This window comes from Chenopodium quinoa, unplaced genomic scaffold (genome assembly GCF_001683475.1).
Source record: "Chenopodium quinoa cultivar QQ74 unplaced genomic scaffold, ASM168347v1, whole genome shotgun sequence".
NCBI classification, from domain to species: Eukaryota; Viridiplantae; Streptophyta; class Magnoliopsida; order Caryophyllales; family Amaranthaceae; genus Chenopodium; species Chenopodium quinoa.
The window spans coordinates 517,119-537,680 of record NW_018742598.1 but is presented as its reverse complement, the minus strand read 5'-3'; the positions used below and the strand labels follow the sequence as shown (position 1 = coordinate 537,680).

Sequence of the window (20,562 nt, the reverse complement as noted above, 5' to 3'; positions counted from 1 at the left end):
AGAGCTTTGAAATCAAGCATATTTGGGATCCATGGGTCCCTCCATATGTCAATTGAGGATCCTTTCCCAACCATCTTTCGAGCCCCCTTTCTAACTACATCCCTTGCAGACAAATAGACCTCCACGTGAAGCTAGCACTCGGGTTAATTTCACATCCATGACGTCAACATTCGAAAAATATTTGGAAAACGTTCAGAAAATAACAGAAACTTACTAAAACAAACATTGGGACATAGAGCGTATCATCATGGAACTTACCAGTGCCATCGATATACAAATTGCACAACATAAAGTAGCATACACGAGACACTGATAATAATCAACCAAAAATATTTAAACTAGTAGAATAAGTTTACAGCAGGAATTTAATCCAAAACTACACTTTCCATTTGAGAAATATGCAAATTTTATAAATAGATTTCAAACTATATTGTCAACAGTTGTCAATACAGTTAAACTTAATCAGCATGTTTCCGACAAGAATGCTACACATTAATTGATGGTAGAAAACTAGAAAGCTTCCTCAACTGTAGACTTGCCAAAGTAATCAAACAGCTGAATATTGAGCACATTTTGCCAAAAATTGTGTAGAAATATAAACATTAAAAAACTCACTTAGGTCATAGATCATATTTTGTCAACAAAATTTACATTTCTTTCAGAACTAATTTCAGATGAGCTAAAATACACAATAGATTTGTCATTAAAATAAGTTATTTTAACAGTTTTGGCAATTAGATTATGTAAGGTTAAGACTAATCAGCCTCAAAAATCACAGAAAAATAATAGACTATTATTTCACAACAGAAGGAGTCTGATGTAGCCTATGATTTCCAAATCAGCTAAGCATAGATCTGGCTCAGTGTTCAACAGTCTAACAGCATTTGAAGTTCGGAGTTTGGATGACTAGTCAATATTGGTCAGAAACAAGATTGGACAACAAACAAAACTAATTCCTTTTCATTAAGCTGATGTATAGAAAATCATAAGTATACTAAACATCCTCAAATCAACCATTAGCTATTTCGTAATACAAGTGAACAAAATTGTCAAGAAAATGCAATTTTCAGCAGCCATATGCTCCATGGCTCAGCTACAATTCCAATCTCATTTCCACAATAACAGATTTTTAAAAACAACCATCACACCCGGTTTAATAGTTTAAGACTTTAAGTTACTGCAAAATAGACAATGTCAATTCAAAATGCAACCCAAGAAAAAGAGTAAATTGATCAACTACAACGAAACATTCTTTACTTTTCAACCAATCCGAAACATAATCAACCAAAGAACCAATAACAATTTGATGATATCCATTTACTACAAAAGAGATACTATACTTTCATACATTGTTGTATTGCGATTCATACATTGTTGTATTCCAATACCAAAATTTGATAACATCATCTACAACCAAATTAATTAATGTAATACTCCGTGTAAGTAATAATATTGAAAGGTAGAGTAAATCAAAACATGACAAGCATAGAAAAGAGACAATAAATCAAGAAACAAGGATAAGCAATTAACCCACGATTTTCCGAAGCGCCCAACTCATCGACAGTCAAAAGGCGAGAGCAGACCCTAGTAGCCCAGATCACGAAAACCGCCGCAACAACAAACCCAGGTGTAGATCCAGTAGAAGGAAGAAAAAGCGAAGCAGCAGAGTAAATAACAATAGGCATCAAACAATACCCAACAACACTAAAACATCGATAGAGATCCAAATTCCCGTTTCTCCCAGCAAGAAAATTCAAGATGGTGTAAAGAAAAATGGAAGAAATCGCAATCCAACCAAGAATGACACCAAATTGAACTTTCCCAGCGAGTAATTGGAACAACCCGAATGCGATGTAGTACAAGAAAGGGCCAGAAAGATCGGGATCGAGGTGGAGAGATGAGTTGACTCGAAAAGGGTTGAGTAATGAGCGAGTTTTGTGCCAGATTAAGGAAGGGTTGATCTCGAGTTCTTCGAGAAGAGGGGGTTCATCGGAGAAGAGGGCGCCGGAGGAAGAGGAGGAGGGGAGGTGGGGTGGTGGGAAGGCGGAGGAGGAGGAGGAAGCGGTGGCGGAGGAGATGTCGAAGGACATGAAAGGGAGGGAGGAGGAAGGGCGTTGGGGTTGGAATGGTGCAGTGGGGATTCGGCGTTGGTGCAGCATGTTGGTGGTGGTGGTGGTCGCCGGAGATGAGCCGGATGACGGGAAGGAGACGGGTGGGATGCGGAATTCTTTCGGCATTTTTTTGGTGTTAGGAGAGAGAGATGCGTAGCAGGAGGGCCCTTTACCTTTAGGTAGCAAACGGTGGTTTTTGTTGATGACTGTAGTTAGACAAGGTACTCGATCGTTTCTTTTCGTTTTTGACATTCAAAATTACAATTGGTCTTGTATGGATCGATCTACAATAAATTATTCTAAATCCAAAATTTGACACTTTTAAATAATATAATCACATTCTGGATGATATAATCACTTTTTTAAGACGATATAATCACATTTCGTATGATATAATCACATTCGTATGGTATACTAGAAGGTTGGGTCTACAACTATTCTAATCTTTACTTCAGACTTATGCACGTTTATATAGAAATTGTGTAATGTTCTAAACGTTTTACGGAGTTGTTGGAGTTCTTATATAGTAGGGTATAAATGAGCCGAGTCGAGTACTATCTTGCACACGTTCAAGTAAAATATTAAATAGACGAGTTCGAGCATAATTAAGTGAGCTTAAAAACCTGTTTAACCTCGACTCATATAGTACTATATGTCGCTATATGTTCACGATCAATTCATGAACGAGCTTCTCTAATAGACAAGCTTTGTAATTTTGACATTTATAAATCTCAAAATTAATATAATAATTAAATCTTAGTTATAAACCAATGAAATAAATCTTAATTATTTTTAAAAAATAAATAAATAAACTTTCGAATCAAACTAACACTTATGTATAAATCAATAATTCATGAATATAAATCAATGAGTAGTTCACAAACATAAATAAACGAGTTGTTCATGAACATATCTAAACGAGGATATTTAGGTTCATGTTCAAGCTCATTTATTAAAGGAAAAATTGTCAAGAATAATCTCAACTTTGCTCCGTCAGCTCAAAATAATACCAACTTTTGATTATCTTTTAATAATCTCAACTTTATACTCTATTCGTCCAAAACAGTCTCAAGTAACCGGTTACCTATTAAACAGGTAAATTTTTTTAAAAAGTTTAATGTACAAATGTCACCTCATATTTGATCAAAAGTTTTTTTTTTAAAAAAATAAAAAATAAAAAATTAATGTTAATATTTATATTAGTATTATTATTATGAACTAGTTAATTTATAAAAAATAAAAATACCCACCCCTCTAAACACTATATTTTCTCTCTTCTAAAACATTAAACCCTCTCCTTTGAAACCTAGAACTCATCGGAGAACCAGCCGCGGGAGTTTCGGCGCCGCGGCCAGTTCTCCGGCGGGTTTCTCTCCCCTGTTTCTACGTTTTTCTTTAGATCTTGTTATAGCGGTGAAGTCGAAGTGGAACCAGGCTCCTACAAGGGCTTCTACCTCCACTTAGTTTTATCCTCTTCTCGCCGAAAAGTTATTGTGATGGTGTTCTTTTGAGTTTTTTTTTTAAAAAAAATTAAGTAGAAATAGCTTTGTGGTTTGGGTATTGGAGGGTAAGAAGGTTGTTTTTTCAGTTTGGGTTTAAGGTTTCGTTGACAAAACAAGTTTTCACGACTACCTCTAACGTCGCCGACTACGGGTGATCAGAAAGATCGAGTTGGTAAAGGTAAAGTTAGGGTTAAGGTTTGTGAGTTTCTTGCGTTGGGCTATATTCTCGTGCCTTTCCTCCGTATTCTTCATATATTCGGATCGGGTTCGTTTCTATTGGTTTTCGTGGCCTCCGTTGAAGTTAGTCGAGTATTGGCCTTCACGGTAAAGGCTGCAATCGGAAGTCGGCATAAGTTGGTTGTTTTTCTTGCTTTATGGCCTTACTTGTTTTTAATAGTTTGGAATTAGTTTTACTTGCTTTTATGGGTCTTTGATCTAATTTTGATGGTCTTGGATGCGTTTCTCTTTGTTCTTATTGGAGTTTGTCAAGGTTTTTGGGGGACTTAAATGGGTGTGTTATGCTCCTATTTATAAGAATTTTGGACATGCAAGTTTCGTTTTGTGGGGAATTTTCCATCATTGTGGAATGGTTTGGTTGACAAGGTTGGTCATGGCTCGTAGTTTGTTTGTAGTTTCCTCTTTCGATTTTTTCGATCGAAGGAGTTTCAGAAGGATGTCCCTTGACGTCCTTTGTTTGAACCTAATAATGGATTTTCAATCTATTACTTATCCTAACACTGCTCCCCAAAATGAAATGTTCGGGGGCCTTTGAAAGACAATTTTGGAGGTTTATAGTATGTCAATGGTCTCTTCCTTTGAGAAGAGATCAATGGTACCCACAGTTAAGGGTATCGCATCACTTGAATTGATGATTCAGTTTGTGTTGTTAAGTTTTGACCACTTTGGTTTCCTGCCCCATTTACTAAATGTAATAGGCACTTGGTGTCCTTTTTTGCTCGTTAATATGTATGCCAAAATTTGTTTGTTCGTCATCGTCCTCCAATGCATTCTCCAAGTTCAATGGTGGAATACATAAATGAAATGGTGTGTTCCTCGTCACATGCTTGAAGACAAGTGGTAGATTATTCAAATCGGCATGATCAAACATGGAAGTACTTTAATTTAAGTTTTTCTCTTTGTAATAGAAGAGCTAGCAAGACTCATAGGTTGTAATACTTTTATATCTATTTAAACCGTTGTTAAAAAAAATTAAAAAAATTAAAAAAAAAAAAAACCACCACCATCCCTTAGCTTAGCACTACCCAGGCTCAACCCCTCCGGCCGGCGCCACCCCATCCCTCACCCCTTTAAATTTCGGCGCCGAACCACCTTATAGGAGACCGTATGTCGACTTGAGAGTTCAATTGTTCGAAGCTCTTTGAAGTGATAGAAGCGCAATTGGTCGAGATACTTTAATTGCTCAAGTAAATTGAAGCTCAATTGATATCATACAATTCCATCTTAATCAAGTGATATGAAGGAAAATATATGGCAGACTTTTCTACACCAATTCAGAATGTGAGTAAAATTATTCGGTTATACGAACAATGGGTAACTATGAGTAGGGGTGTACACCGGTCCAAAACCGGACCGGACCTGGACCGGACCTGTTTGGACCGGGGACCTAAATTGGGTAATTATGAGGACCGGGGACCGGACCTGAATTAACAGGTCCGGTTCCGGGCCAGACCTGAAAAATCAGGTCCGGTCCGGGTTTGGACCTGAATGGACCTGTTTTGTGTCTTTTTCGTTTTTTTTTTTAATACAAAACCTGTTGGACCTGCATATGGACCTGTTTTGTGATTTTTAGACCTGTTGCATAATTTAATAATTACATACAAACCAAAAATACCAAAAATACTTGTGTCCACCGAAAACTACATAAAGTCTATAAAGTCCCGATTCTCAAACACCAAAAATACAAATGAGTCCACCGAAAATACAAATAAGTCCACGAAAACTCATAAAATTACATAATCTTAAGTCATTAAGGTATTTGTGGCCCATATCTTCCATACTTTCAATTTGGGTTTCTGGCAGGAAGCCCTGAGGCATCCATAGTAAGACAACTTCCATCTCTTTGAACTTGTAATCTTTTGGAAACACAGAACAATAAGCAAAGACACGCTTCAAATGATATGGCATATGATGGTAACTCAGCCTGAGAACAGGTAAAACACTGCTCTTCTTCTTCTTCTTCTTCTTCTTCTGTAAAACACTGCTATTCAATCTTTTTTTTTTTTTTTTTTTTTACAAAAACTAGTATCTAATATTCTAACTAGTATTATCGCAATTAGGGAGAAAAGTAAAATTAGCAAGGTAGCAGCACAAACCATATTGTCTAGAATCCCTTGGTGAGAGTGATCATCTTGATCTTGATCTTCCTCCGCCTTTTCCAACTCGTAACGCTGGGCTTCAATTGCGAAATGATCCAAGATATCCTCCATGTCGTAAGCTAAATCTTGGAGATCATTTAGCCATAACTTGACAGGTTTGCTGTGAAACTGCTGCAGCTCAGCATCCTCCAACAGAGCTTCCAACACAGTAAGTTGCGTTTTCCATTTATTGATAGTTTTGGGCAGATCAAATCCGCCAATCAGCTTCAAGAACTTCTTCCCTCCAGTTTACAGCATCTGCTCAAACAACACCTGCAGAAATGCTGACAGAAATGTCTCACCAATGGCCATCCTTGATCAAATCAGCTACTCAGATATGAGAATTTGTTTATTTTGTGCTCTAGGTGTAATAGAGTTGGCCATAAGCAGATACTTTCTCTTTGAATCCTTATATGTCTGTTCCTTTTTTGGTTGACAAGAGTGGGTTATGTAAGTCTGCTATATTGCTTGCCCAGAATCTCTCAAACATGAATATTGGCCTAAAGAGAACTGAAAAATTTAGAACAACCACAGTGAATCTCAAGAGTTTTTTCAAAACCATCGACCCACCTCAACCCCAGAACATTCAATCCAACAAAAGACCCCGTGAGTTTGCTACTCCATCCTTCTCACCTTTGAAAAGGAGGAAATCACAATCGGAACCAACAGTACACATTTAACCTTGCTCCAAATGAATCGAGCCAAACACCAATCCAACCCAATTTCTCAATCCACAAAAAACCCCTACACGCTCCGAAACAGAACCAACATTGCCCTGACTCCTTTCAACCACTCCAAAACCCCCTCCAATCCAAAACACCACCCAGCCACCCCGAAAACCCATCTCCACTCTCGGTGACCCTACCAGCCACCACGAAAACCCCATCTCCACTCCCGACAACCCCATCAACATTCACAATTTTCCATCCAGCCATCCCAAAAACCCCAGCTCACCACCCCAACCCACCCCACCCCACCCCACTGCCACCCCTTAACCCTTAACCCCCACACACCAGAACCGTACCACCGTAACCCCACCATAACCCCACCCCAACCCACCCTACCACACAAATTTTCGCACTAAATTAATCTTAATAATCATAATAAACACAAAATTTTGAACTAAATTTCGCACTTGAACCCTAAACCCTAAACTTCTTAATTCTAATGAACCCTAAACTCAAAAAAACCAAAAAAAAAAAACAGAAATTCGAAAGAGATGAACTAAAAATAAGAAATTCAACATGCAAACATCAAACAATCATTAAAAGCAATTGAAAATTTGAAACAAGAATAAACATATAAATTCTCACACTTAATTTATTATTTCGAATTAAAAATACCAAAATTATAAGCAAATACTTACCAGATATTATCGGTGTGCATCGCCTGAGAGAATGAGGGAGGTGTCGGCAGTGGGCGGTGGCCGGAGCGAGTTGGGACAGCCGGACAGTCGCGTTGAGAAGTTGAGATTGAGGGAGGCTGAGAGTTTGGGCTTAGGGAGTTAGGGTTAGAACTTAAAAATATGAAAGAGATTGAGGGAGGCTGAGAGAATCAGATTTTTTTTTTTTTTTTTTTTTTTTAATTACGATTTCCCGGGTTTCAGGTCCGGACCTGAAAACCCCGGGTTTGGACCGGGTCCGGACCGGGACCGGGAACCTGGATTTTTAAGAACCGGGACCGGACCTGAATCAACAGGTCCGGGTCAGGTCCGGTCCGGTTCAGGTCGGTTCAGGTCCGGTTTCAGGTCCGGGCCAATTTTTGTACACCCCTAACTATGAGCAGAACGAGAACAAATAGTAAAGGCTTACGTTTCAGGAGGGTGTTTGGGCGGCGCCGATGTCAAAGGAGGGGAGGGTGTCTGACTGTTTGGGCGGCGGCTAAGGGAGGGGGAGGGTGTCTGGGCGGTGGCCGGCGCTTGGAGGCAGGGGGTTGAGCTGGGTGTGTGGTGTTGGGGTGGCTGGGTTGAAGGCTTTGGTTTTTTAAAATTATTTTTTGATTTTATTTTCTTTGATTATTTTTTATATTTTGCTTTAAATTTTTTTAACCAATAATAGAATAATACGTGTCTGATAATTTGTAACAACAAGTTGAATGACCGGTTAGGATTGTTTTGGGCGAATAGTGTATAAAGTTGGGATTACTAAACAAGTAAACATAATCGAAAGCTTGAGTCACTTTAAGCGAACGGAGCAAAATAGGGATTATTTTTGGCAATTTTTCCACTATTAAATGAGCTTCAAAATTTTGTTAAATATAAATTACTTTTACTTTTAATTTGTAAACTTTATTTCAATTCATTAAATATAACTTAAGTTCAACAAAGATAGTTTTTACCCAGCAAACATAATTACCATTCAGCAAACATAAGGTAAGAGAAAACAGGAGTCTTAATGCTTGATAGTTGATATATACTCCCTCCTTTTTTAAATACTTGCTTCACTTTCCATTTGCGGCCGTTTTTAAATATTTGCTTTATTTCCTTATTTTGAAAGCTTTTACAATATTTAATCAATTTCTCTCACCTAGTGGTCCCAACATATATCTTCTCTCCTCCAATTCTCTCTACTACTTTTGCTTTCTATAATTTTTTATTCTTCCACCAACCCCACTTCCTCTATATTTTATTAATTTCTCTTAAAACTCCGTGCATGGAGAAATAGAACAAGTATTTAAAAACGGAGGGAGTACCATATAAACCATAGATTGGCAATATTACCCAATCAATATACTGGCTATAATCATTTATAATGTTCTGGTGCATAACAATTACAAAATTTTCAGGATATCCTGTTTTGAGACCTCGATTAATATATGTTCCTAAATCTTAAAGTATGTAGCTTTGGAGTTAAATCTAAAGGTTAAAGAACATCAAATTCATCATCTTTCATACTGCACTCTTAAGAAATCTAGATTACATGCAATTGAGTTTACACCATATAGAGACCAATAAGAACTAGAGATTCTCAGAAAGGCACAGCTGGGCTGTCTTTAATCTACCAACATCAAGTTCTATTTTTCTAGGTCAATTTACAGAGAATATTACTTGCACTAACAGAATCCTAACACTTTGTTACAGCCTAAAGGTTATATCACGCATTTATAGACTACAGAAGTCAATTGAGAGCACTAGTTGCATAGGTCATGCAGTTGAATGTTTCCATTGTAGCTACCTCAGGAATTCATAATCCCCGAGCTTTCTCCAAGTCGGGAAGATCTACAATGTACATAAAAAGAGGTTTATCAGAATAAATTGCACAAATACTGCACCGTCTTAATGATAGTTTTTTCACAGAAGATTGGTATATACTAACACAAGCGAGATCATTCAAAAATAACAAATGAGCAATCGAAATTAAGATCACGTAAATGAAACAAGATCTTAGAACTCACAGAGTAATCCATCATCATCACTGCTTTCCCCATCATTATCCTGCAAAAGACAGATTACGGCCACGTGAGTAAATAGTACATATCAATAATCCTCACCTCAAGAGTAGAAATTCATTGTATAGGAATAACAGAAATGTTATATATTACCGCAGCAGTATCATCATTGTAGGCCAACTCAGCTGCAAGTGAAACAGAAAAGTTTTTAGCAATAAAATGATGCCTTACAAGAAACACTTAAAAAGGTACACTCATAAACGGGGTCACTAATCACAATTCCATATACAAGAATGCCAACTCTAAGCAAGATGTCATAGACCCGTTATCGGCCTCCACTGAGTCACCATTGAGGGTGTACACAACGAAGAAAAGTGGAAGAGGGGACAAGAATCAACCACAGCAGTTGGCAGAGGACACTTCAGCACATGAAGACAAGGGTCATTACGGAAACACCAAGGGAGTGGCAACATGGGTCTGATTTCTGAATTGCTAAAGTGCAGAAGAAGATAAGCTCCAATCAATAATATGTTATCTTTTGTTGTATGGCTTGATTATATAAAGAGCAGTAGAATAGTTGTGAGGATTATGCGGTGATTTGAGAGTGATATTTTGTGATGAGAGTAGTAGCCTAATGCTACCCTTTTGAGAGTGAGAGCCTCAAGTTATCAGCTTATCCCTGTAAACCTTCAGCTTCAATTAATCAATCATCAAGCTTTCAATCTATTTTCTATTCAATTATTTACAGTTGCTTATTACAAATTTCAGTCAATTACACGAGAATGATATAACTTCATGCAACCAAAACAGTCGGGAAATCAGAAAACCTTGAAAAGATTCACAATGCCTGATGTGACCCTCAACTGTCACATTGATAGGTAGTTTGATTTTCATAATGAAGACCACAACTATTGCATATTGAAGTGACTGGAAAAATGTTAATGCAAGACCTTGAACTAAAACAAGAGTGACCTTTGCCATAAGCACCATCACATGAATTTGAGATAACTCAAGCCGAATAGTTTAGAAAAGACTTTCCAGAGAAATGACTTATTTTGGATTCAAAATGCGATTAACTAGAATAGACTTGTTCATCACCGTCAGTATGATAGCAATAGACTCGTTAAAATCAATAAAGGCTATCATGGACTTATATTTGAATCTGAACTCACGCATGGATTCGCTGTAGCGTTTTACCATGCAATGTTTTTAAAAAGGAATATACATATAGTCGTGACACTGATACTTTGCTGCAGATAATTGAGACTAGTTAATCAACCAGCGAAAATGTTTCAGCATTAATAGTTTCCCATGAAGCATAACACTTATTGGCATGTCATAGTTCGTATAAATTGGTAATGAGAAATTGAGAATGCAAAAAATTGAAGTTGTTGATAAAGAGCCAGTCAAACCAAATTCTATTTTTCTGTTCTATGGTGCTTTCTTGGTGGGAACTAAATGATATCTTTCTTTGAAGTTCTAAGGTTTCAAAGGTGTTCCTGCAGCTTGAAAAAGAGGTTGAATGTGAGTAGATGAAAGGTGGAATCTAGATACATAGAATCATGTACAGGGAAAGAGAGGAATTGGAAGATTTTCAGGGAAAGCCTAATCAGGACAAGTGTTTATATTCTATTTTGTGAGAATTTCAACCATATTTGCATTAGCATCAAATGTCCTTTGTCCTTGATTTTATAGATAATATCATGGATGGTTGTATAACCTGAGAATATTAACATCTGTATATGTTATCTTGGTATAGGATACCAGTGTCTTCAAGGCATATAGACCTAAGCCTTCTTTTTGTATAGAGCTAATACCCTCTTGGTGTCTTCTAGCAAAAATCTTCAACACCAATTCCACCAAAAAAAAAAAGACTAAAACAAACAACTACAAGAGGTTTTGGTAAAGAGTGATTGGAGAAATTCACAAGATTAGACTAAATAATCACCTAAATAGTAGATTTGATCAGTAAAGTCACTATTTGATGGTGCTTAATTTATAATTATTTATATGAGTATAGTGGTTCAGCAGTTAAACTTAATCATATTTAATACGCTGGCTTATTAAAAGAAGCAATTTACATAGCAGGTACATATACACCACAATTTTTTTTACAATTATCGACCCATTCGAAAGAGTTTCAGAGGGATACAAACCATAGAATTTCTATTAAAAAAAAAGGAAAAATTGCAAAAAACCACCTTTTATAACACCTTTTTTGCGAAAAAACACCTTATAAAAATTTTCTTGTAAATACACACCTAAAACCACTTTTTTTTTTGCGAAGTAACACCTTAACCCGGTTTCCGGTGTTTGACTTGGTTTTCCGACGTTGACTTTGCACGTGTGGGTCACGTGATCTTTTTCCTTTATTTTTTTTTTCTCTTTTCCCTCACCGCCACCACCTCGCCACCACCTCACTGCCACCCACACCAACACCACCTCACCGCCACCACTAATTCACTACCACTCTCACCAACACCATCTCACCCAATATGCTCCCATGAAAATTGCACCCCGTTTATTCATCCCAATCCACCCAAAAACCCCACTTCACCTCTTCATCCCCTTCCTCCATTAAAGCCCAATAGAGCAAGCACGATTGATGTACATTGGCCTCTCGAAATTACTCCTAATTTCATCATTTGTGGGCAAAAACGAAGACCCCTAATTTTCAATTACAAACCCTAATTTATGAAAATTCAAAAACCCAACATAATTTACAAGAAATTTCAGTCATTACAACAACTTACCCTACTTGAAATTAGGTTGATTGCAACAATTCATGCTTTAAAATGCAGATTTCTTCATCAATGGTGAATAATTGGGATTTTGTTGGAGAAGAAGAGAGGAGAGAGAAAGTTAAATTGGATAAATGGAGGGTAAATTTGGGGGGGGGGGAAAGAAAAGGGGGAACTCACCGGAACACGTGCTTCTCACGTGCAAGTCAATGCCTGAAAACCAAGTCAAAGGACGGAAACCGGACTAAGGTGTGATATCGCAAAAAAAAAAAAAGCGGTTTTAGGTGTTCTTTTACAAAAAAAAAAAAAAATTATAAGGTGTTTTTTTACAAAAAAGTTGTTATAAAAGGTGATTTTTTGCAATTTTTCCTAAAGAAAAATGATGTGCTCCCATTGGTTTGACGACACAGAATCTAAAGAAAAACAATTGGCATTCTTAATTTATTGTGTGTTATTTGGTAGTGGAGTATATTTTTTATTATTGTTAGTAGGAAGGGAGACATCGCTTTTTGAGGGATTAAAATGTAATATAAGGGAAAGAATTAGTAAAAAAGAAATATGGGTCTTTTACCCCAAGGAGTAATGGATTCTTCATGACACATCCAAATAAAAACAAAAAACTTACAGTCTGACTCTTCGTCATCTTCATCACGCCATTTATTCCAATCAACTTTCAGATATGGAGGAGTTTTTTCTTCTGATTTTAGAAGTCTTTTCCACCAGCCCCTCTGCTCTTTCTGTATTGAGCACAATATATTCCTCCATCCTGTTTTAGCTTTACACCCCTGCAAGGAAAAGGTAAAGAACTAAGAATATGAGCACTAAATTTCCTAAGAGCCTCCTAACCAAACTTCCAAGAAGCACAACATAAGATGCTACACATCCTAACTCCCAAAACAATTGATCAAAATGCTTGGCCGAGTTGTCATAAAGTGACATGTTATTTAGATGATGATGGGAAAATGATCATAAGAACACTTGTAGCTGTTTCAATCAAAAAATGTTTCTACCATTAAATGCTCCAAACTCTTGACAGTTACAAGATTTTGGAAAAATTCTACAGAGCTACTTATTAACCAATAATGTACGAAACTATGAAGTATTACACTATGTACTCATTCACAGATTTGGTCATAATAAACAAAGGTCCATGTCGATACAGCTCGAGCATATATGTGAGACTGCTAAAATGTAGCACAGGGGGCTGTTTAGGATGGCTCAAACTAACACCAACACTATTTCTCAATGCCACCAAAGAAGCCCCAACCATGAAAAAAGTAAGGAGAAGTGCACAACCTATAATTGTGATTATAAAAAAAAGTAGTTACCTATTTAATCTATAATACCAAACACGATGATATATATGGATACATTGAATTGTAAATAGATAAACAATTTGCAAGGATAACACTTAGATCTTGACTAGTCTCTCTGTTTTCCAATCATGATGCAAAAGGAAAAATCTTATTTCTCATTTCCCATTTCCCATTTCCCATTGCCCATTTCTACTAAAATCTTGGCCAGCTCTAACGTGGTCGATGGCTCGACGCTAGTGTAAGTTCCTAATTCATCCACATCCTATGGAGCAAAGAAAAATGATCTTGCATTTTGCACCGTCATTTCATTTACATTACCCCACCAAAATCGTAATTCTAAATCCTAACATGCTTTATACATTTTCTGGTAAAAGTTTACTACTCCATAGAGCATCTGTGATAAATTCAATGTTTTTATTTTCATCATCCCTAGGTGATAAAGATTTTTTTTTTCCTTTTGTGTTAACAATATTTTTAGAACTACTATCAAAACCCCAAACCTCTAAAAAGGGATATCTCAAACTTTTCTTCAATTGATATCAGGCACGTGTAAATTCCATTCATGTATGTATTCCATCTATGTTGATGCTACTCAAGAACAGGCATTAGCAACACAAGTGACATTGTAAAATAACCATACTCAAGCATAGGTCAACTTTTTAACACATAATCACAACTTACAAGTATATCTCCAGAATTGCTTCCATAAATGTTGAGTTTCTCTAGACAATAAAGGTGGGGGAACACAGCACCATATATTCACATATACTACCAGTGTTTAAGTTCAAAAGCTACCTTAGTGAGAGAATATGTATAGAGAATGAATTTTAAAAATGAACATGATTGTACGTAAGAACTTGGTAAGATAATAAATAATTAAATAAAAAGCTAAAAAAAAGGTGAAACTCCAAACCTTGTTCTATATTTTATTTTCAAGCACATACTATATATTCTTACAATTGTGTTCTATGTTTTTACAACTCCATGATTTATAGCATCAATACACTTCAATTTTCTTGGCAAAGAGATTCAAGAGTTATTCAAGAGTTTTCATTTTTTTAAATTAATATTTTGTCAATTTGAAGCAAATTGGATGTTTCTTTGGTAGTTTTGGAGAAATTTACAAACTTGTTAGCATGAATTTTGGAGAGAGGAGAGCATCTTCTTCAAGATTTAGACAATGGAGGAGAGTGAAAATGAACAAAACTTCAAACTTCAAGGGAGATGAAGAGTTGCATACTTGAGGAGAGAAGGAGTCTTCTTTAGGAGGAGGTATAATTTATAATGTAACTTTCTATTTAAGGCAAATATGGTCCCTTTTCTTCTTGACAAAAATAAAATATGATACTATAAAAATATGTTCTTACAAGAGCCTCTATATATGTAAAATATAAGTCCAAACTTCAATAAATTTTCCTGAACTTGAGAAAAATTTGACGCCCAAACTTCAGACATAGATATACTAGTTAATATATTTTCCATATTGAAAAGGAAAGAAAGTAAAAGGGAAATCTTTTGCATTTTCATAAATTAAGATATAAAAAATGAAAAGAAAGACAGAACAATAACAACAACGCATAAGCAGAGATATTCAGTATCCCACAAGCAATTCAAGGAATTCATTTTATTAAGTAGATCTGAAAAGAGTTTGGGATCTCAATATCAAGCTAATATAATTACTGGAGTTTCAGATAATTAACCCAATGCTTCAAAAAAGAAACCCCCTTCTCCCCTCCAAAACCCCCACCCGTACCTTAGATCCGAATGGAGATTGGAGGTCATATTTCCCAACAAAGAATGCAAATGACATGCATCTAACTTCACAGAACATAAGATACATAGGAAGCTTACAGAACATCACAACTACAGTTATAAAATATTAATTTGCTATATCAAGCAGCAGTAGCTTTCTTACAGTTGTCAAAGCGAATAGAACAGCAGAAGTTAAAATAAAGGGAACAAACCTCCGGTGCTATGGCTCCATACAGATCCAGAGTAAATTCATACTTCTCTTCTTGTGGCCCAGTGGCTGAAAACTTAAATAGTCCCTCGGGCTCACACTTCACTACGATATCTTTGGCTTCAGGCAATGAAACTGTCAAATAGACCTTATCAGAGCGTTGAGCCCAGAGAATCTCTGGGGTGCGACTGAAAATAGAGAGAAACAATTTTGTTTTCTTATTAATGCATGTTTTGACAAGAAATAAAACAAAATACATAAAAACCAATAACAGATTGCATTAGATTCAAGTCATTCAAATGAGGATATCAGTTCAGGTATACAAAGCAACCTGTATCCTCAATAAACACAAAAATCGTGTCACTTACCATTGCAGCCATTAGCGTACATTTTTCTAAACCAAACAAAGCATGATGAACAAGAAAACCCAAAGGGGGTTCAGTAACAGTGTAACAACCTACATATAACATGCACTTTATTTTTAAGTCTAGACTTTCGTGATTCATGTTCCTTCCTCTTTAAACAACAAAGAAATAGCGGAGTGTACAAGCTACTTACGAGGAAAATGCAAAACAAACAAGTCGTCTCACCACCAGAACAAACCCTCAACGAAACAAAAATTACACAAAAGTTCGAAAATCAATTGCTCAAATTTCGACCCCCCCCCCCCCTCCTCTTCTTCTTCAAAGGTTGGTTTATTTGATCAAAGTACATTGCATACTCTAAAGTCTAAACCATTTTAAAATCACCCCATCAATCCATTACTTTTATTTAGTGTAGCTAGACTCCGTCTAACCAGGATTCGAACCGGGCTTCCAAGGCTCGAACCCGAGACATCTAGTTAACTATCCAGTTTCTTTCAGGCGTCCTAGTATGATATCGAAAGGTCAGATAAACGCAAAAAGCACTTTCTAAATTCCACCATAAACATAACAAATTCATACAAAATTGACATCTCAAATTATAGCAAGCAAATAAAAGAAAATCCATGAAAAACCCAGGAATTTTTCACAGTTTATGATGAAATTGCTGCACAAAAAAACATGATCCAAGAACCCAATTCATATTAGGAAAAACAGACAACAAATGTATGCATTAAACACGATATTAATTGAAATTTGTATACCCATTAAAATATAGAGAGAGAGAGTAGCGATTAGCGAACCTCATTGTAAAGTAAACTGGCAGTTGAGAGCTTCTGAATGAGAAGTGAGAAAGTACGGAGTAATTCCAGTGATGTCGATACTCAGGGTCTCAGGGTTTCAACAAGTATTGTAAAGTAATGCAGTTTCAATTCTTGAATTCCTACCCATATAAATGGATTAAATTATAGAGATAAGTCGTTATTATATTATAAATAGAGTTATTAACGATTTTTGAGCTAGCAAAATAGGTCAAAGTGTAATTAGACGGATTCTATAAGGTCGCACAAAGTGCATAGATCGAGCATTAGAGGACGAGGCCGGCCATATGGAGGGTTTTGAGAGGATTTAGGCTTCGTAACCTGATCTAATTATAATAGGATTATAAATAAACGTCTAGGGTTGAACATACAATTCATGATCAGTTGGATCAAACCCTAATTAACCAACACGAAACCAACCCCTCTCATACTCCCTCTCGCTCACGACTCTCTCCTCCCCTCTCGGCCGGTAGTGCTCGGTGGTGGTGGTGATCGTTCGTGGTGGTCCAGTTGTCCATAAAGGTGGTGATCGTGGTTTTCCCCTTCACACGACCAATCTAGTATTGTTGGACGACTCGTTCGAATCTCGTGGACTAAGTAGAGAGTCATGTTTGGAGCTCTATTCTATCCCTGATTTGCCGATCGAATAGCTATGTGGAATTCACGCTTGAAAGGTATAATTATGGGATTCTTGTGTGTTATGCATGTGATTTTGGTTTAGATACTATAAATATGATTCATGAAATTCCGCTTATAATACCTATAAAGTCCTACCGTGGTTCGGTAGCAGTCCCCTCCCAATTGTTGTTGTGGGGATCGAACACGGGTCCTCATACCAAGTGTAGTCTCAATCACCACTTCACCAACGAAGAATTAGTAATATGACCTATTGTTTACTTGATTAATTGGTATATAGGACACGTGTTAATGTTTGATTGAAAAATTTAATTAGTTTTTTTATTTAATTTTTTTATAAATAATAATATTAATTATTATTATTATTATTAAAAAATAACCCCTCCCCCACCAGCCACCCTTTCCCATCCCTATCAGGCTGTTAGCACCCGTTCCCGTGCCCGACCCTCTGGCGATCACCTACCGACGTCATAATCCCCTCCTCGCACCAGAAACGCCAATCCTGACATCTCGCCCTCCCATTACCACCCCATCTCCCGTAACCCCCACGAAAACGCTAAAAACTCCCAAACCCTAGTAAATCGCCCTCCCTGACCCCCATCCCTAAAACCATAGCGGGTAGGGTTTTTGAGGGTAGAGGTAAGGGCGGTTAGGGTTTTAAGAGTGGGGAGGAGTTTTTAGCGGGTTTCATTGGGAGTGATGTGTCTATTTTATATAGTATTTTACCCCCATCCCTTGGTCATAATTAGTAGTGTTTTTGGCTCTTTAGAGCCACTTTTATTACTAATTGGGGTTTTCTAGTGTTTTCGTAGATTTGGTTGACTTTTGTAGGGATTTATGCTTTTGGAGTATTTTCCCGAGATATTTTAGAGCAATCACGAGCATTGGAGAAACACGACCAGATTTTATAGCCCAGAGCCGATTAGAGCCATCGAACCGGTGATTAAGGGCTCGGTATAGATGATACCGGGGCATTTGGACCGAGTATTCAAGACCCAAAGAGGAAACCCAGATTGACCCGAAGAATTGGAGCCCAATCGAAGTCCAAATAGTGGCCCAAATGAGCCGCCCGGCCGGGCGAGAGAAGTTATGGCTGGCGCCCGGTGACGCGCCCGGCCGGGCGCGAGATTGTTATTAGAGACAAAAAGGCTCGCCCGATCGGGCGCGTGTATTTTTAGGAGACGATTAGTGTCGTTTTAATTTGTTTTAGTTTAGGATTTTTGTACGGAGTATAAATACTCCTCCGTAATACGATTTTAGTACCTTCTTTCTTAGACTTTCTCTCTCTACTTAGTTCTCTCTCTCTTAATCTCTCTCTAAACCTTTGTTCTTAATTCTTTCATTAATTCCAGATTTATTTTGGTAACGATTTCTTTTCCCTTAATCTTAGCTATTTATTTTATTCCTTTCATCATGATTTATTTTATTACCTTGATTAGTTTAGTTTTTAATATGTGTGAGTAGTTTAATTTCTAGGGTTTATGGGGATCTAATAAATAATATGAAGGGGTAAATTATTGTTGTTGATTATCAATGCTAGATTAATTTCCTATTGATTGATTTAATGCTCTGTGACTAGATTAAGCCTATCTTTTATGCATGAGTTTGGCAATATTGATTCAAGAATCGAGAGATGAGAATTAATGTTTAGTTCTAGTTTCAATAGGCAAGTTAATTTATAAATGGTTAAGTCAAGATTCGAGAGATGAGATTTAATACCGGTAAATTAATTGTGTGATTGTAATACGTAGCGAGAGCCCTTTACAATCTGGTTAATTGATGCATTGATGATTGACTATTATTGATTATTGGTATTGCATGATGTTTTCTTATTGGATTGTTTTAATGTTTTACAATTGCGGCTTGTAAAAGTATAACAATATTAAATTGATGAATCGAGCAGATGTTAATTTGATATTAAAGGCTATTTTCAATAAGAACTTAGATCTAGTAAATTGCGAGAGCCTGTTAGATCTATGTTGATTAATAAATTGCGAGAGCCTGTTAATCATGTTATTTATGCAATGTCAATGATTGATTACTATGTTTTACCCTGGAGTATTATTTATTGGTGAACCTATGCCCTAGATCCTTTCATATAATGTTTTCTTCCCAATCTCAACCTTAGTAGTTTAGTCTTTTTACTTAATTATAAATATTGGTTACTTAAATAATTTAGATTATAATAATTAATTAGGAGTAAAAAGACTTGTTTCCCTGTGGAGATCGACCCTACTTCCCTATCTACCTTAGTTAGTGATTTAGGTAATTATTTTTTATTAGGGGATACGACTTTACCCTGTCAGGGAGGGAGGGGGTTTTGGAAAAGGTGTTTCAGGGGGAAGGGGAGGGGTGACTGCCGACAGCAGGGGAAGGAGGAAGGGCGTCGGGCCAGCAAGGGGGAAGGGGGAGGGTTGGGCACCAGAAAGTGGGATTGGGGAGGACGGGCTGCTTCGAGAAAAGTGGTTGTCTGGTGACTAGTGAAAGAGGTCGGAGGGGAGTGGTCTTACAAAAATTAATTAATTATTTTGGAAAATTTTAATTAATTATTTTATTAAAAGTTATTAATAATGTAATTAAAATTTACGAAGAAATTAACCATACTAAAAATTTGATTAGGAGTTAATTAGATCATTAAGCAATTTTGTTAATAAAAAAAATGTCAAACGGTCATTGGTAAATTATCTTGTTTATAACTATACCCCTCAAAGTTTTCGGTGTTTCTTTTTTTTTTTTTTTTTTAAAAAAAAAAATCTTCATGTTGTTTTGAACCTATTAAATTGCAACAAGCAACAAATAATTTGTTTTCATCAACTTTTTTGTGTGGTTGGCCATGCCGTGTTGCAAGCTAACACACGAGTAACCTCTGACCATCAACTTATGACCGACCGAGTAACCCTGACTGACTGAGTAACCGCTGACTCCTATGGCTGACCAAGTAACCCGACCATTCTTTCAAATGCCAAGATAAGTTTGTGATTTGCTTTAAAAAAAATTACCATTTTTTTCAGGTAACTAATAATTGGAATTAAAGAAAGAAAACACAAGTGAAAGTTGAGATTATTGCAAAATTTAGTAATCAAAAGTTGAGATTATTCAAAGAAAATTAGTCCAAATTGGGATTATTAAAAGGAAAATTTGATAATTACCACCAACTATGGTTGCTAAAATTGAAATTACCCCCTCAAGTTTTTTTTTTAATTTTACCACCTAGTTTTTTCCAAAAGTTTTCAAATTCCCACCTTTTGGGAGACATGACGTCATCAAGGGCCCACGCAACATTTTTCCCTCTCTTTCTCTCTCTCTCTTCCCTCGATTTCCCTCTTTCTTCCCCTGTTCTTCTACTCCCTT

At 36.6% G+C, this 20,562-nt stretch overlaps 2 protein-coding genes and 1 long non-coding RNA gene across 4 annotated transcripts; 1 reads left to right on the top strand and 2 right to left on the bottom strand.

The window, feature by feature from the left end:
• Positions 1-1,224: 1,224 nt before the first annotated feature.
• LOC110721176 (protein YIPF5 homolog) lies at positions 1,225-2,352 on the bottom strand. The gene has a single exon (XM_021900308.1). It carries the CDS (start codon positions 2,235-2,237, stop codon positions 1,470-1,472), a length of 768 nt encoding a protein of 255 aa, XP_021756000.1. The 5' UTR covers positions 2,238-2,352; the 3' UTR covers positions 1,225-1,469.
• A 3,164-nt stretch (positions 2,353-5,516) lies between these two features.
• On the top strand, positions 5,517-7,191 carry LOC110721174. The gene is made up of 2 exons (XR_002511404.1): positions 5,517-5,784; positions 5,911-7,191. It is a non-coding gene; the product is annotated as an uncharacterized LOC110721174 (long non-coding RNA).
• A 1,638-nt stretch (positions 7,192-8,829) lies between these two features.
• On the bottom strand, positions 8,830-16,699 carry LOC110721173 (uncharacterized protein At3g03773-like). 2 transcript variants are annotated; one of them, XM_021900304.1, is made up of 7 exons: positions 16,558-16,699; positions 15,397-15,580; positions 12,742-12,901; positions 12,297-12,329; positions 9,529-9,560; positions 9,382-9,421; positions 8,830-9,205 (listed from the first exon to the last, which is right to left on the bottom strand). In XM_021900304.1, exons 1-7 carry the CDS (start codon positions 16,560-16,562, stop codon positions 9,171-9,173), a joined length of 489 nt encoding a protein of 162 aa, XP_021755996.1. In that variant the 5' UTR covers positions 16,563-16,699; the 3' UTR covers positions 8,830-9,170. The 2 variants fall into 2 exon arrangements, with proteins under 2 accessions (XP_021755996.1, XP_021755997.1); XM_021900305.1 differs by lacking the exon at positions 12,297-12,329.
• Between the last annotated feature and the right edge of the window lie 3,863 nt (positions 16,700-20,562).